Source organism: Microcaecilia unicolor, chromosome 11 (assembly GCF_901765095.1).
Source record: "Microcaecilia unicolor chromosome 11, aMicUni1.1, whole genome shotgun sequence".
Lineage (NCBI taxonomy): Eukaryota > Metazoa > Chordata > Amphibia > Gymnophiona > Siphonopidae > Microcaecilia > Microcaecilia unicolor.
The window spans coordinates 187086204-187103711 of NC_044041.1; the positions used below are offsets into that span (position 1 = coordinate 187086204).

Consider the following 17508-nt stretch of genomic DNA (forward strand, 5'->3'; position numbering starts at 1 on the left):
CCAATTTTTAATGCTTTAATATCTACTGTAATTAATATTTAAATTCTGGGTGTAGCTTATTCAAATAAGTCTAGGTGATATTGAGTCTCATGTTATTGGCTTTTAAATGAATACTTGAGGACCTAGGTCTACCTGTGCGCACAAGATGTTGCCTTTGTACCACAAGAGTCAAAATGTTCCTTTTTTTTTTGGTTTTTTTTTAGAATATTTTTTCCCATGCAAAAATGCAGCAAAATCCAGAAGCAGAAAATTTTCTACCCCAAAACTAATACATTTTTGTGTCTGTGTGTTTAGGGCCAGCAGTTGTTCCTCACCAATACTATGGAGTGACACCTTGGGGGGTCTACCCAGCTAATCTGTTTCAGCAGCAAGCCGCAGCTGCTGCTGCGGCCAGCAACTCTGCGAACCAACAGAATAACCCACCAAATCAGCAAGGACAGCAGCAGGTAATGCAGGCTACGTTTGGTTGACAACCCAATGCAGTGTGTTAGGGAGTTCAGCATTGTAAGTAGAGGAGTGTGGTAGCCGTGTTAGTCCACTCTTAAGGTTATCAATAGAAATCAAACAAAATAAAACATGGAAAAGAAAATAAGATGATACCTTTTTTATTGGACATAACTTAATACACTTCTTGATTAGCTTTCGAAGGTTGCCCTTCTTCCTCAGATCGGAAATAAGCAAATATGTTAGCTGACAGTGTATATAAGTGAAAACATTCAAGCATTACTATGACAGTAAAATAGATACTATTGGAGATTCTACATGGAATGTTGCTACTATTGGACATTCTACATGGAATGTTGCTACTATTGGAGATTCTACATGGAATGTTGCTATTCCACCAGCAACATTCCATGTAGAAGGCTGCGCAGGCTTCTGTTTCTGTGAGTCTGACGTCCTGCACGTACGTGCAGGACGTCAGACTCACAGAAGCAGAAGCCTGCGCGGCCACATTGGTGATCTACAAGGGCTGACTTCTACATGGAATGTTGCTAGTGGAATAGCAACATTCCATGTAGAATCTATAGAAATCAAACAAAATAAAACATGGAAAAGAAAATAAGATGATACCTTTTTTATTGGACATAACTTAATACATTTCTTGATTAGCTTTCGAAGGTTGCCCTTCTTCCTCAGATCGGAAATAAGCAAAGAACGTAAGACCTTTGAAGTCAGAATGATTGAATATTTTAACACCCAACAGAAAGGACTTAACAAGGACCTAGGGTTCCTAGCCCATTATAAACCATAAAGCTGTATGTCTCGGTTGATCACCCTCCCCTCACCTATCCACACCCACCCTGTTAGAATACCAATGATATGCTTTGATGTCCCCATGCATACTTCCTACCCACCCCATCCTCCCACCCTGTCAGACTGTCATAGCAATGCTTGAATGTTCTCACTTATATACACTGTCAGCTAGCACATTTGCTTATTTCCGATCTGACGAAGAAGGGCAACCTTCGAAAGCTAATCAAGAAATGTATTAAGTTATGTCCAATAAAAAAGGTATCATCTTATTTTCTTTTCCATGTTTTATTTTGTTTGATTTCTATTGATAGCATTGTAAGTGAATTTATTGTAAATACCTTTATCTAGTCTCAGGAACACAACTACTGCTAGTGTTACTGCACGATTGGTGGAATATTGCAAGAGTGGCAGTTATAACTCTAAGCAAAGGCGCAGTGTGGATAACCTCCACCACCACCAGAGCCGGTGGTGGGAGGCGGGACTGGTGGTTGGGAGGGGGGGTAGTGCTGGGCAGACTTATACGGTCTGTGCCCTGAAAAGGACAGGTACAAATCAAGGTAAGGTATACACAAAAAATAGCACATATGAGTTTATCTTGTTGGGCAGACTGGATGGACCGTGCAGGTCTTTTTCTGCCGTCATCTACTATGTTACTATGTTACCTGTACAGAGGAAAGGTTAACAGTCACTCATTGGGCAGACAAGCTAGTCTTTATCTGCTGTCATTTACTATGTTACTATGCCTGCAAGCCCAAACAGTATAACCTAGATCTAAGTGACTTGAGAATGCTAAGTAGGCACTTAAAAAATTGCCAGGGGCTTATACACGCATAGAAGTAGACATTCAGAAACAGTCCGCCTGATATTAAAAATAATACCAAAAACATTGAACTGGCCAAGGATTGTTCCTGGCCAGTTAAATGGCACTTTACCGGCTATCTGGCAATATTCAGCGGGAGATAGCTGGTTACGATTAGTGCTTAGTGGATAACTGGTTATATCATGCAATATAACAGGCTTTCCGCTAATATTCAGCATATCGCTGGCTGTTTGGTGGCCAGATTAGGCTGCAGAAATAGCAGGCCTATCTTCGGCCAGTTTCAATTTAACCGGAAATGACCCGGCATTGAATATCCAGGCTCAGTGCCAACTGTGGGAGGCATCCCAGCTACTTCCCGAGGTCTGATATCGGCCCCCAAAGTGTTGCCTTTATGTGAGATAGACGTAGATGTTCCTGAGGACAAAGAATGAGCAGAGGCAAGAGTGAGAGGGACTAAACAAAAAGTTCATGACATTCACAGAGGCCTGATACGGACCATGTTTTGACATGATAAGCCTGCATCTAGGGTCCTCACACTCTGGTAAGTCAGTTTGTATGATTCTGAGTAAGAAAAGTCCTTTCTTTTCATACAGCTTCTGACAAATGGTCCCATCATCATTCATCATTTTCGCCATTGGTAGTCAGTCTTTTATTTTCTCTTTGTCTTGTCTTTGGCAGCGAACCTTCCTTTACATTTTGTAATCACTGATTTCTGCCAGCACATAACGTATATTACAAAGTTACTCTTGCCTCAGAGCAGATATAACTGTGGAGCAGGTCTCAGGTAGGCTGTTTTATAAAGACACATTGTGTTGCCTTTATAAAATAGATGCAGCATATCTGGTACTCCCCCCCCCCCCCCCCCCCCCCCCCCCCCCCCCCGCTATAAGTTACTCCATTCTGTTGATGGAAACACTATCTGGCGTTCTCTCCTTCTATTATATTTCAGTGGCCTAAAGGTGGATCCTGCTTTCCACTTTAAAAAGGGCAGAATCCCTCTCCATCCACTTGCAAGCTGTTGGTAAAAGAAACATATCTTTTTGAAATAATGTATGCTAGATTTATCTCCATTCCTAAACAGCAGCTTTGCTGTCTTGGAAAATGCTGTTTTGTAATGAGAATTGAGTATGTACTTCCCAGAGACAGACATGAATGGGAAATCTGAGGCATATTGCACACTCAGATTGTTTATAAAGCCTATCACTGGCTTAAAAATACCAGAATGTGAATAGGGCAAGTGCAATGTGTGTGTGGGTTTCTTTTTTAAATATAAATATAGTGTTCAGATTTGATAATCCAGTGTTCTTAATATCAGCATAATGATACAACACAGAATACACATAAATACTGCCCTAATTCTAGTCCCAAAATAAAACACAAAAATATTATCTGCATATAAACGTGTGTGTATATAAACACCCATGAACTTCAGGGCAGAAGTATTTGTAATCTTTGTCCTTGGAAGCAGGAGCCTTTTTGAATGTCTAGACTCCTTCATTAGACATATTGCAAATAATATGAGCTAGCAGAGTGAGCACTGTGCTAGTTTGAATCCCTGCTCATGTAAACAGAATGGACTCTGAGAAGGGCTACACTGACGTATTGTTTGGTTTTAACTGTAGCACAGTGGCACCCAAACCTTAGATTCTTTTTTTTTATTTTTATTTTATTTATAAGCATTTTGAGATACATAATATTCAAAACAGAATAATAATACACATTTGTAATCTTTCTTTCAATAGTAAATACAAATAAAAAAGGAAATTATCAATACACCCATCGTCCACAATAGTAAGAAATGATCCAAGAATCAAATTTTAATTTGAGCTATCAAAATCAAGCTCAAACATTCCAATTAAACCAAGAACCGCGCTGGGCCCCATAGATTCACTCCTAAGTGCTATACAGTGTTCATTCGGGTCTAAACTTTCACAATTATACTCTCTTTACTTTTCAAAAAAATATCTAACGGATTGGGTTCAAAAAATTGGTATTGTTTAGTGTGGAGTAAAATCCTACACACACATGGAAATTTCAAAAGAATATTGGCCCCCAGGGCTATAGCCCTTGGGCGCAAAGCAAGAAATAGTTTACGACGTTTTTGAGTTTCCCTGGACAAATCCGGGAAAACTCTTATTTTTGAACCCAAAAATAAAGAATTCAAGTGCCTTAAGGATAACCTAAGTACTGCGTCTCGATCCAACTCTAATGCAAAAGTCACTAACAAAGTAGTCCTTTGAGTGACCACCTCCAGAGAAGATTCCAGAAAATCCGTTAAATTCATTGCATTCTGAGGGTCTAAGTTTCCTGGGACTTGCCCAGCAATTTGAATATAATATGCCCTTGTAATTGGTGGCAGTGAATTTTCGGTCATTCCCAGAATATCAACAAGATATTTCTTAACCATCTGTACAGGAGAAAGAATGGGCGATTTTGGAAAATTAATCATACGTAGGTTGTCTTTTGGATTGATTTTCCAGGTATTCCATGCGTCTAGAAGCAAAGTTCCTTTCTTTAATTAGTGTTTGATCCACAAGTTGCATTTCTTCAACTTTTTGAGAGAGAATTTTTACTTCAGTTGCATGAGACTCATTAATTTGAAATTGTTTGAGAGCAGACTGTGCCAAAACTTTAATAGTTTCATTATTCTTTGAAATAGCTGATTGTAAAGTAAAGAGGGTTGTGGAGTTCAGTTCCCAAAGTGACTCTAAGGTCACTACAGCTGTTTTTTCAAAGTGCCCTACATTAAATACCAGGGGAGCCGATTGAACAACTTGTTCCAGGATACTCACTGTCGCAGAATCCACAACAGTCACAGCTTTCTGCTCTGGAATAACTGGTTGTTCAGGAGATGACCTTTGTGCTGCCGTCGAGTTCCCTCCCTGCTCGCTCCCTTCACCGCTTAGGGCAGAGGCTGCAGGACTCGAATGGAAGCGCTCACTTCCTGGTTGAGGGGCTTAGGGAAACCCCGTCAACACTGTCGGTCAGTGCCGAGACGCTGACACCAGCAACAGGAGTAGAAGTCGATGGAGTTCCGGGCGTTATTCCAAAGTGCTCAAGCGTCGGCTGGGAGAGCGGGGCTTTGCGCCAGGGTCTGAGGGAAAATCCCTGTCTTTCCCACGTCGCTTGCCCATCGCATCAACGGGCAAGGTAACTCCCTCCAGCTCTGCTCGAGCGCCACTTGAAACGTGTCTGTAGCGCGGATTCAGACCGTCGCCATCTTGGATCTCCCTTGTGAGCCCAAACCTTAGATTCTTGTCTGATTTGATTTTCAGGACATCCCTAATGAATATGCATGAGACATAATTTGCATGCAGTAGAAGGCATGCAGGCAGATGTTTCAGGCATGTTCATTCTGGTTATGCTCAACATCTAAGGGATTGTGAGGTCCTAAGGACAAGTTAGCTATAAAAATTAGAAGTAGTTGTAATTTGGGAGCTACTGTCTTGGGTAAAAGTACGTGTTCCCCCTTTCCTTTGGACCATACAGCAATGCACTTCTTGGCCATCTGTATTAAAAATTGCTTCATGTTTATTTGTGAGGTACTAAGATTTGTAAAGCACAATGAAATTCTGTCTAGATTGAAAGATGGTGTAAATCCAGATTGTGTAATTTGCCAGTGGCAGTTAGCAGCTCACAATCATATTTTGTTTCCAGTTGTGTAAGTCGAGAAGGGGCCGATACTCAGTGGTAACATTTCTTGTTACCAGCACTGCAAAGCACAAAAGGGCCTCCAGAGCTGGAACAATGGTACAATCGTTATTGGGATAGATCCAACACAGGCCGTGTTTCGGCGCTCAACTGCGCCTGCCTCGGGGGTCTAGCAAAATAGAAATGCATAATCAGTATAAAATTACAGGTGACATAAAATAGTGCCCGAATAAAATGTATTGAAATAAAATGCATACATATAGTAAAATAGAATAAAACCTTGCATATGATTGTTCTGTATGTGAACGAATAAAAATAAAGCTCCATGCAAATTAGACCACGTGTGTATGAAGTGGATGACTTAAGAACCATATTCATAATGTGATAACCAAATAGGGTCAGTGTCCTTATATATGCATATATGTGCCTATAGTGAGAAAATGTGTTACTGTGCCAACATCCAAATGTAGTGAAAAGTGTAACATCATTGTGAGTGTGAAAATTGCACACGTGATCAAAAAGAGGAGCAAGATCTCCAAAAGAAACTGTCTCACCAAGTGCAAAAAAAAAACAATGTTCTTTGCAAGCTGTAAAAAAATAAATGTAATAAGTGTGAGGAAAGTTATATAAAAAATATAGATACCAAATTATATAAAAACATAGAAAACAAGTAAAACATCCTATGTACCACAGCATGGTAAGTTAATGTAGGAACATAAACGCTGCATCACTTCTTGAATCGTATACTGTCTACTATCCAATAACAGTGCTACTAAACAAAGAATTGCTGTTAATATGTAAAGTATGTATTCGAGAGACATCCTCTGTATCCAAGCATTTTTGTTTTACTCACTACTCTTGGATACAGGATGTCCAGCTTGTTTTTTATGTTTTTATCTTGGACAAGCATCTTTTACATAGCTTATATAATACTAGTAAGGAAGGCCCGTTTCAAATCGCAATGAAACGGGCGCTAGCAAGGCTCCCCTCCGTCCCTTTGTGTCTCCGTGTGTCGCCGGCCCCCCTGCAGCCTCCTTGCGAATGTGTGACCCTGGCCATTTTGGCACGCCCCCCGTGTGCTCCGCCCTCAACGTCATAACGTTTGACGCAAGGGCGGGGCCCACAGACTGTGATTTTCTGTGGCTTCAGAGCTTCGAACCTACGAACCTGGCTTCAGTGACGTCAGTGCAAATAGAACGTTGAGGGTGAGTTTTATATATATAGTGTCTCTTGGCTTTATTCCATGTAGAGTGGAAGTTACCAGTGCGTCTACTGTTAAGATGGGCTATTTTACCACAGATCCCATTTTATGCAACAAGATCTAGTTACTAATAACCTGGGTTAATCCAAAATAATCAGTCTTAATGATGGCCCATGTTGATTAAAAAAAAAACACCCCCACCCCCCATTCTTGATAACGTTTGGCTGGACATTGAGATGCCCAGCCAAAAGTTATCCTTGCAGCAGTCCCAGTTTTTTTAACTAACGATTTATCTGATTGATTTCTGAAGGTTAACTACAAGATGTCCTACCACTGCCATCAAAGCGCTTAGTATGTTAATATGAGATAATACTTCAGCAGACTTGTTCCTATAGTGTCAGCTGTCTTTCCAGCCTGTAGTATTCTTCTGTATTAAGTAAATAACACCATCTTTCTGCTTTGTCTTTCTCAGGTTCTCCGCACAGGAGCCAACCAGCGTCCATTAACTCCAAATCAGAACCAGCAAGGACAGCAGACTGACCCTCTGGTGGCAGCAGCAGCGGTGAACTCTGCTCTGGCTTTTGGGCAAGGGCTGGCTGCAGGTATGCCAGGTATGCTTTTATAATTCATTTCAGACCTAATTCAGAGTGGGTTTGGTATCTTCCAGTCAGGTTCGGGTTAAACAAAACCCTGTATACCTCCATGTTTTTCCTGCCAATGCTGCTAGTTACTCGATAAGAACAGTGCCCAGACTGAGAAGGATGGTGATCTTGCTGTCGCTATCCCTTTAGTGTCCAATGTTCCCATCAATCTTTTCCCATATGGCTTTTTACGGGAACATTGGACACTAAAGGATTAATGCTGTTTGGTGTGATTTGGCTGTCTAAAAGATGATGCATAACCTGTATTATCTGATGGGGTCAGTTAAGCAGCAAGCCTGCTCAGAAGGATCTACAATCCCTATATTAGCAGGCAGACACCTGTCTGATTTATTCTAAACACTTTTAAAATGCCTGGGTGAGGAATTCAAAGAAGCACATGTGACTGAAAGCCTGAGATGAAAAGAAAATCACATTGGGTCGTATCTACTAAATACTGGGTTCCTTTCTAATTACATAGGTTTATACTGCCTTGACTGTGTAACACTATCATGTGCAGATACAAGGTTGGGGTAATTAAGTACCTAGAGGGGATAGGCAATTCTGTCCAGGGTAGTAGAAAGCCCATGGCTCCGTTGCTGCCCAAATAGAGGAGGCAGACCTAATAAATTAACAGTAGGTGCTGAGAAGCAGTGGCAAAAGTAGTTCAAATGTTTCACCCTCTTTCATTTATCAGGTGTTTACTTATTGGAAGCTTGCCCCAATATGGCACATGTCTTGTGGAAGGAAATTAACACAATCTTCACCTTTGTGAACAAATTAGCTATGTGCTAGAAACACTTACAAATTATCAAGAATTGTAGGTTCAGTGCTGGCCTCTGGATTAATTGATTGTGCTGTCATGGTACAGATTATCTTCCATACTCCACCTTGCATTTTTCAGCCCGTTATTGTAGACAATCTCTGGGACTCCTAGTAGTAGCCACTGAAATCCAGAGCCACTACAGGTGACCATTACTTTGCTTGAAATTTGGGGTGGTGGCATGACTGTGAGGGTAAGAACTCATATGTCCGAGAAATGTCTTTGTGGTGATGAGTTTTGTTCTCCTCTCCCCCCACCCCCCCCAAAAAAAAAAAAAACAAATATCCAAATGATGGACAAAAATGTCAGATACTTAAACATATACTACCTTATATGTGTGGTATGAAGGTAGGTTCCATCAAGTGGCAGAATGCTGTAATATTATTGAGATTGCAAGAGAGAAGAAAAAGAGATGGCTGGGGGGCCAGCAATGTCAGATGTACAGTGTTAGTGATGCTTACATTTTATGCTTTGCACTTTATAGGTTACCCAGTTCTTGCACCTGCAGCTTATTATGACCAAACTGGTGCTCTGGTAGTGAATACTGGAGCAAGAAATGGGCTTGGAGGCCCAGTTCGCCTCGTTGCTCCAGCCCCTGTCATCATCAGTCCCTCAGCAGCACAAGCAGGCAAGTACTTATCACCTTTATACACTTAGAGGGGATACAGGCTGACAAAGATGGTCTTCAGGCCTCATGATTTGCTTTAACTGATACACAGGGTCAAGAAGAAAACGTATAGCTTTCCGTAGCTAGAATAATTCTGCAGTAACTAAGTAATAGAAACTTCATATGGAAGCTACAATAAACTCTGAAGAGAAAGTGAATCTTCCTTTTTTTCCCTTGAGACTAGTCCAGATGCATGAGTATATCATCCCTACCAACACATGGAAACCTGGAAACCGAGAACCACTGGTTTGAGTCCTGTGCAGTAGGTAGTTACACAGGGACAGAAATCTAACCTGCACACCCTCGCCAGAATCTAACCCGTCTCCATGAGGAATCTAAGCCATCCCCGCCTGCCCCCACGGGAATCTAAGCCATCCCCACCTCAAGCAATCTCCATCCCTCCCTTGTCCCTGATGTGCTGCAATCACCTTGACCCCCTCTCAAGAAAGCCAGATTCTATAAGCAGTAAAAAATTACTAGTAAAAGTAACATAAATCATTTTCTCCTGTACTTTGCTAAATACAAAATTAAGTAAGATACATATATCTATGAGTAGCATGTCCCCCCCACTCCTCTCCATCACCTTTTGTCCCATGTTCTCTATTTCCCAGTTACCCTTCCCCACTCCTCCATGTATGTCCTCCTCACCAAACTTTTTTCTCTCTTCCCTCCACCCTTTTTACCAAGGAGGTTAGATAAAACAGGAGACAGGGTGAGCCTGTCTAGCCCATTATATGGGCTGAAGTCAGTGGGCGGAGATCCCATCACACTGGTTCGCCCAGAACGATAGCAAACACTAGAAAACGGTGACGGAATTCAAAAATGTGTGGGATAAACATAAAGGAATCCAGTTCAGAAGGAATGGTTCCTCAGAAGCTTAGCGGAGATTGGGTGGCAGAGCTGGAGGCGGGGCTAGTGCTGGGCAGACTTCTACGGTTTGTGCCTGAAAATGGCAGATACAAATCAGTCAGGTACACACATAAAGTAGCACATATGAGTTTACCTTGTTGGGCAGACTGGATGGACCGTACAGGTCTTTCTCTGCCGTCATCTACTATGTTACTATTGAAAACAGTAGCAAAAAGATTAATAAAAATAAGGGACTTTTCTTTCCAACATTTATATCACACATTATCCCAAGCAAACTTGGGTTCTATGTAGCTTACGTTTGAAAATATAATGAGACAGAATAATAGATGCCGTTCATAAAACAAAAGGAGCAAGTTTTCACATGCCATCTTTTTCTTTGGACGTAGACACAGGAAAAAAAAATTTTTTAATGCTCCCAGGTTTCAACCTAATTCATGTTTTAATGTGCGATATAAATGTCATAAATAAGTAAATAGATAGAAACTCTGAATGTTGAGCACCTGATTCTTATAACATGTCCATTTTAGTGGCCCTTTACCAGGAGAAAAAAAATCTCTACACAAATATAACAGTACTAGAATGTCCCTTTAACCAGCCCTTCCAAATGATACACTGATCACGATTTATAACAAGTTACTACTCTATGAAACGTTATTCCGTTATTATACTTCCTCTGTGTACATCTGTATGCACAAGATGGAATGTTTGAAAATATAAGCGAGATTAAATAAAAATGCCACCAACCATAAAGAACGACAATATAGATGCAGCAGCTCGTAGGTTTGCTTGCTTTGTTTTGAGTGTACAGCGATGACTGCTGCGTGAGGAAGGGGAAAAAGATACTAAACTTGCCTTTTTACACTTCCCTCCCTCCCTCCTTCCTTCCTTCCCCACCCTCTCTCCTTCCCACATATGACTCCAGTCCTGGGTGCCCTCCCGGTGTATACCTCAAGTCACCTTGGTGGTCTAGTTGCTTCTTTGGGGCAGGAAAGATCCCCAGTCTTTTTCTGCTCGCTGCTACTGATCCTCTTGCTGCTGCATCGCTTCTTTAAAATGGCTGCCGAGACTTTCGTACTTAGTATATCTTAATAGTGAATTCATAGTTTTCCAATAAGAGCTAGCAGAATAGTATCCTAGCTAAATTTTTTTTCATATGATGGGGTGACTGTTAGAAGATGTAGTAAAAATGCTAAATCCTAGTAGCTTAAATAAGAATCTGAATCAACAAAATAGGCTGATCTAATTTATATCACAAATTAGTTAAATGATGTGTGTTAATGTCCTATTCAAAAGCACTCTCAGCTTTAAATGGATAGCTTATCTGGTTAAAGTTAATCCTACTGTTTGTGTGTTTCACTTCACTGCATGAAGTAATAGCAACTTGAATTTCACCATGCTGCACATAGCTTTAAGCCCCACCATCAAAATACCCCTTATATTGCTTCTACTTGAATACATTTTGTCAGTATAGCAACCTACATGGCCAAAACGTATGCATTTTAAGTACAAACCACTTAGCATCTGCCAGCCATATAAGTTGTCTTTAATATTGACCCTAATTTTGTTCTGAAGTCTTTAGATTGCTTGGCATCACCAGCTAGTAAAATTCACTTGTTACATGGCATTAAAGAACCTCAAATCAAATATCTCATGTGTTCCATCCTGCCCTCCTCCCTTTGTGGCCTGCTCCTTGTTTGAGGATTACTACTGTAGAATAATTGGTATGCAGACTAGCTTCTGGACCCACCATAATTCCTTGAAATTTTGGACCATTCCTTGTGTATATGCATGAGTTATATTTGCCTACAGTGGGTTTAAAAAAACAGGTTAATATATTGAATATCTCATTCATATTCTTTAGGGAAGACCTCTAAAGGACCAACTCCTATGTGCTGCTACTCAAGTTGGTCTGGTTTTTTGGCTTTCCTCAATCACAACCCATAAATTTTGCTTAAGATTGATTGAGATTTTTATGTCTTGCTCTTTTACATCCTAAAATAAAATCAGTAACATTTCTATTGTGTTTTTCTTGTAGCAGTTGCAGCAGCTGCAGCTTCAGCAAATGGTGCAGCTGGTGGTCTGGCAGGAGCGACAAATGGACCGTTTCGCCAGTTAGGAAGTCAACAGCCGCAGCCCCAGCCCCAACAGCAGCCCACCAATAACCTGGCCTCAAGCTCTTTTTACGGCAACAACTCTCTGAGCAGCAATTCCCAAAGCAGTTCCCTCTTCTCCCAGGGCTCTGCACAGCCAGGAAATACTTCATTGGGGTTTGGAAGCAGCAGCTCCTTGGGAGCTACACTGGGATCAGCTCTGGGGGGATTTGGAACAGCAGGTATGAGCCATAATTGGAGAATGAGAAGGGAATTAAGAGCAAGCTTTGTGCCAATATATCACCCATTTTATACTGGGGATAGTACAGTGGATTGTCATTGTAAGGTTGCATTAATCAGCTGCCTTTGGTTTGACTGAAAGCCAGGAAAACTGGCATGTGTTAGAATGTTCTTATTTCGCCTGGAGATAACAGCAGTACAGGGGTAACCATGCAGCTCTCTGGGTTCAAGAGCGGAAATGTTTATGGAATCTCAAGGCAGAAATTTTCATTTTCATTTTCTATCTGTCATATATTACATATTTTATGGAATCTGGGTGGTTTACAATAAATTAGAGGATAGACATGTATGACCAAACAAGCAAAGTCTAAACAAAATGATGGAAAGGACAAATGGACTTAAAATCAGTGAACTGTGCAATAAAGGACACATGAGGGGGTAGGGGGAGTGGAAGCAGATACATTGGTCAGGTCAAATCAAACCACACTAGTGGCAGTGCATCAAAGAACAGAGAACTTAACAGTAATGAAGTCTGAGGGAATGCTTCTTTTACATTCTCTCACGACTAACAGTCTGGTCCTCGATTACCTCAACTTCTTTTCAGCACAGTCAAACAAAATGAGCTTAATCATAAGCTCCACTATCGGTCTCTGCATTTGCAGTTGGAGTTTGTTGGGATACAATCAAGAGACTTACCCAGAGCTCAGATGGTTGAAATACTTCATGGCTATGGTGTAATAGTATGTTTTTTTGGTTAACTGTTTATATTTTAATTTTTGAATGTTTAGCTATCTTTCCAAGCTATTCTTAGGACAACGTATAGCATTATTAGAATTAAGTCTCTTTCCCAGAAGAACTTACAATGTAAGTGAGTTGTGAGGCTATGGGTCATGAAATGAAATACCCAAAATCAGAATGAGTGTGAGCAGAGAAAGTAGATTCCTTGTCCTTGCAGCAGATGACTCCAGAAACTGATGGGTTGTGTCCCTCTACCAGCAGTTGGAGATAGATATCACTAAACTGAAGGCCGTGGTACCAGACGCCAGCCCCTCCTTCACTTTACCTATCTCTATCTCCAGCAAATGGTAGACGGCTGTTCATCAGCTCCTGGATTCTGCCTTCCTGGGGCTCCTCCTGGGCTGTTAGGCCAGTTGAGGGTTTGGGGACGATTGACCAGGCGGTGTCAGCCTTGGTGGCATACCTGGTTCTCTGGTTCCTTGCCTCACCTCGTGGTCCCCCATCTCCCAGTTGTTTTCTTGGCTGAGCGGTCTAGCCTGCCTCACACAAAAAAAAAAAAAAAAAAAGAGTGAGAACCGCGTTTGTTCAGCTATTCCCAATTGTGGAGTGGAGGAGTGGCCTAGTGGTTAGAGTGGTGGACTTTGGTCCTGGGGAACTGGGTTCGATTACCACTGCAGGCACAGGCAGCTTCTTGTGACTCTGGGCAAGTCACTTAACCCTCCATTGCCCCAGGTACAAATAAGTACCTAAGCCGCATTGAGCCTGCCATGAGTGGGAAAGCGCGGGGTACAAATTAAAAAAAAAAAAATTGGTTACACACTGGATGTATCCAGAAGGAGCCAGTTTGTAAGTACCAGCTGTGCCTGCAGGGCTGGTTTGGCAGCAGGCTCCTGACTGGGAGGGAAGATCGCTGCTGCCTTGAGGTGTGTCATTTGGCTGTGTGGGTGAGCCCCTGGTCTTGCTCTTACCGCCGGGAGTGAGCACACAGTGCATGGTGGCAGAGTCAGAAGTCCGCAACGGGAGTGTGTCCGGCGGGTTGTTTGACTCACTCGCAGGGAGAGCACTTCTTTTTCGGTGGAGCCGGCTGTTTCCTGCTCAGCAGTAGCAGGAGTGCGTGCCATCTTGCAAGCGCCGGCAAAGGTATGGCAGTTTCTGAGGCCTCCCGTTCTGGGATGGAGGTTGGCTGTGCTGGCATGGAAAGTTTTCTTTCTTTTGGGACAGCTCCTCTGGGGACTTTGGCTGTGCCTGCTTCTTCCTCTGATATGTTTTATCAGGCATATCTACTTAAGAGGACCTTTCCTCAGCCTCAGTCTTTGCCTGTCTCTGTTCCCTAGGGGCTTCCTGCAGGGGATTTGGGGCAGGAATTGTTACCCCCTGTGGTAGATCCTGGTCACAAGAGGAGGCGGCTGGTGTCCGACTCAGATGGGGGTTGATGGCTCTTGTCTCTAACCCCTATTCGTTGGCTTCCTTGGTGGGAGACTTTCTACGTCCTTCAAGGGTGGATGAGCTTGAGGAAGGGGAGTTATTCCAGTAGGAGTCAGATGACCCTGCTGCAGTGCGTCTCTTCCACAGGGAAGAATTGCCTGCGCTCATTGCTAGTTCCTTTGAGGCCCTGAACATTGTGGACCCGGAGGCGCAGGGCGCGGTGAACCCTAAAATGGCCAGTACGAGGCAGCCATCCAAGGTTTTTCCTGTGCATGAGGCTATCCAGTAACTCGTCTCGGCCCAGTGGGCTGACCAGTGGGGGGTCTTAAGGTGGCCAGGGTGATGTCTCGCTTTTATCCAGTCAGCCTGGATCTGGCTGAAAAGCTTGCCTTGCAAAGGTAGATGCCTTGGTGATGGTGATCACTAAAAAGATCTCCCCTCCCGGTGGAGAGTGGGGTGGCATTGAAAGATATGCAGTATCTGTTCCTTGAGGCTTCTTTGAATCGTGCTTTTGAGGTTTCTGTGTTGGTGCTACAGGCCCTATCTGTAGCTCTTATGTCGCCCGGGCTTGCCTTAGTTGGTTGTAACAGTCTTTGGAGCATGATCAAGACTCTGCTTCTGTCTTTAGTACTTCTTTACCTAATATGGAGTGAGGTCTTGCCTTTGTGGCAGACTCTCTCTATGATTGGGTACAGTCCTCAGCCAAGCAGGTGGTGTTGGTGGTTTTTTTCTTGCAGGCTTTTGTGGCTCCATCATTGGGTTGTGGACTTGGTGTCCAAGGAGCATCTCGAGGCTCCTCTTTGTGGAGGATTTGGAGAAGATTGTTAAGGACTTGGGACTAAATCTCTGAGGCTTCCAAAGGATAAGCCCAAGTTCACGTCACAAGCGGGGACTTCTAGGCCCCGTTCTCGAGAGGCCTGACATTACTGGCCGGGTTGTTCGGGCAGTGCCTTTCAGCGCTCCTTTTTTTTGCAGTGTTTCTCCTTTCGTGGAGACAAAAGGCCCTTGGGATCCGATACATGTGAAAGTGCTGCAGGGCGCACTTCACAATGATGGGACGCTGGTCTGCTCTTCGCCTCTCAAGGTAGGGAGTAATTTGAACCTCTTCTATGAAGAGTGGGCCAGGATTACCTCGGACCAGTGGGTCTTAGATGTTATCAGAGAAGGTTACAGGCTCGAATTCTCTTCTCCCATAGGAGAGCTTTTCTTGGAGTTCCGGTGTGCTAAGTCGTGCAAGCGGGGCGCGATAGAGGCCACTCTAAACTCGCTTCTGGACCTGGGGGCGGTAGTTCACGTTCCTCACCTCGAGGTCCATTCGGTGTGTTAACGCCATTTACTTTGTAGTGCCTTGGAAGGGCTTCTCCTTCCGTACTATTCTAGACCTGCCTGAGGACAGGAAAAGCAAGTTGCAGACCCAGATTCACTGACTGCTTCAGTTGCCGAGTCTTCGGGCTTGGGATTACGTTCAGGTGTTAGGCTCGATGGCAGCAACATTGGAGGTGGTGCTGTGGGCAGTTCACATGCACCCGTTGCAGCACTCGCTGTTGAGCAGATAGTCTCCTGTGTCTCAGGAGTATCACAGGCACCTTCCTTGGCTTCCTCGGGCTCGTCGGAGCATGAGCTGGTGGCTTCTACGGAAAGGAATGCTGTTGACTTCTCAGTGGATTGTGGTAGTCACAGATGCTAGTCTGTCGCGTTGGGGGGGGGGTGCATTGCCTTCAACTCCATGCTCAGGTATGCTGGTCAGCGCTGGAGGTGGCGTGGTCTAGCAATCGCCTGGAGCTCCGAGCGGTAGTAAAGTCAGTGTTAGCCTTTCAGGACTCCTTGACGGGCAAGGCGGTTCACGTCCTGTCAGACAACACGACAGTGGTGACATACATCAACTGGCAGGGCGGCACTCTAGTCTGGCTCTCGCCACCAAAGCTCATCTCATCTCGTGGGTCGAGACTCGTGTTCTTTCGGTCGGCAGTGCACATTGCAGGAACTCCAATGTACAGGTGGACTTTCTCAGTCTGCATCTTTTCGACCTGGCACAGTGGGAGTTCTCAGCGGAAGCATTTCATTTGACTTGTCTTTAATGGGGAACACTGGAGATGGATCTGATGGCGGCCCGCAGGAATGCTAAGGTTCGCACCTTCTTCGTCAGGGGGAGGGAGTTCGGCTCTGCAGGACTGGCCGCTCTTCTGTAAGACTGGCCGGAGTACGTTCTCCTTTACATGTTTTCTCCTTGGCCATTAATCGGCCGAGTGCTCCTCGGGATCTGGCAACATTGAGACCGTGTCATCAGGGTGGTGCTGGATTGGCCAAGGCGTCCTTGGTATGCGGATCTAGTTTGACTTCTGCTCCATCGGGGTACAGTGTTTCCGATGAAGTGATTACTACCTTACTAAGGGGCTTGGAAGCGGTCTACGTCGACAGATTACACTCAGGTGTGGCGTACCTTTGAGGCTTGGTGTGCTGCCCGCTCTTGGTCGCCCTTTAAGGCTTTTGTTCCCCCTGCTTCTGGCATTTTGCAGGAGGGTTTATAGAAGGGTCTGGCTTGTAATTCTTTTCAGGTGGCGGCCCTAGCCTGATTTAGGGGCCGTGTGTTGGGCACGCCCTTGGCTTCTCATCCAGATTTGATGTGCTTCTTGAGGGATGTATTTCATCTCCGTCCTCCACTTTGGAGGCCGTGTCCTTCCTGGAACCTTAATCTGGTTATCTGGGCCCTACAGAAGCTCCCTTTGAACTGTTTCAAAAGGCGTAGGACAAGACTCTCACCCTAAAGATGGTGTTTTTGGTTGCCATTGCTTCAGCACAGAGAGTTTCAGAGATTTAGGCTTTGTCGAGTTGAGATCCTTTTCTGTAATTCAGTCCAGGGTTACTTTACAGACGGTTCCTTCCTTTTTGCTGAAAGTAGTTTCTACTTTTCATGTTAATCAGCCTCTTTTCCTTCCCTCCTTTCGGGAGGAGGACTTCCCTTCAAATTTTGGGAAGCAACTGTTGGACGGCCAACAGGCTCTAATCTGATATTTACGGATGTCTAATTATTTTTGACGCTTGGATCATCATTTTGTCCTGCTCGCTGCGCCCTGGAGGTGACAAACTGCTT

General features: G+C 43.7%; 1 protein-coding gene across 6 annotated transcripts in view; it reads left to right on the forward strand.

The window, feature by feature from the left end:
• PUM1 (pumilio RNA binding family member 1) overlaps positions 1-17508 on the forward strand; it is a 191264-nt gene that overhangs the window by 111118 nt on the left and 62638 nt on the right. For 5 of the 6 annotated variants that reach the window (XM_030217567.1, XM_030217570.1, XM_030217571.1 and 2 more), the window contains 4 exons: positions 295-446; positions 7399-7537; positions 8872-9015; positions 11960-12256. In XM_030217567.1, the coding sequence (XP_030073427.1) occupies positions 295-446; positions 7399-7537; positions 8872-9015; positions 11960-12256 (732 nt within the window). The remainder of the gene's footprint in view (positions 1-294; positions 447-7398; positions 7538-8871; positions 9016-11959; positions 12257-17508) is intronic. The other variant, XM_030217569.1, reaches the window with a different exon arrangement.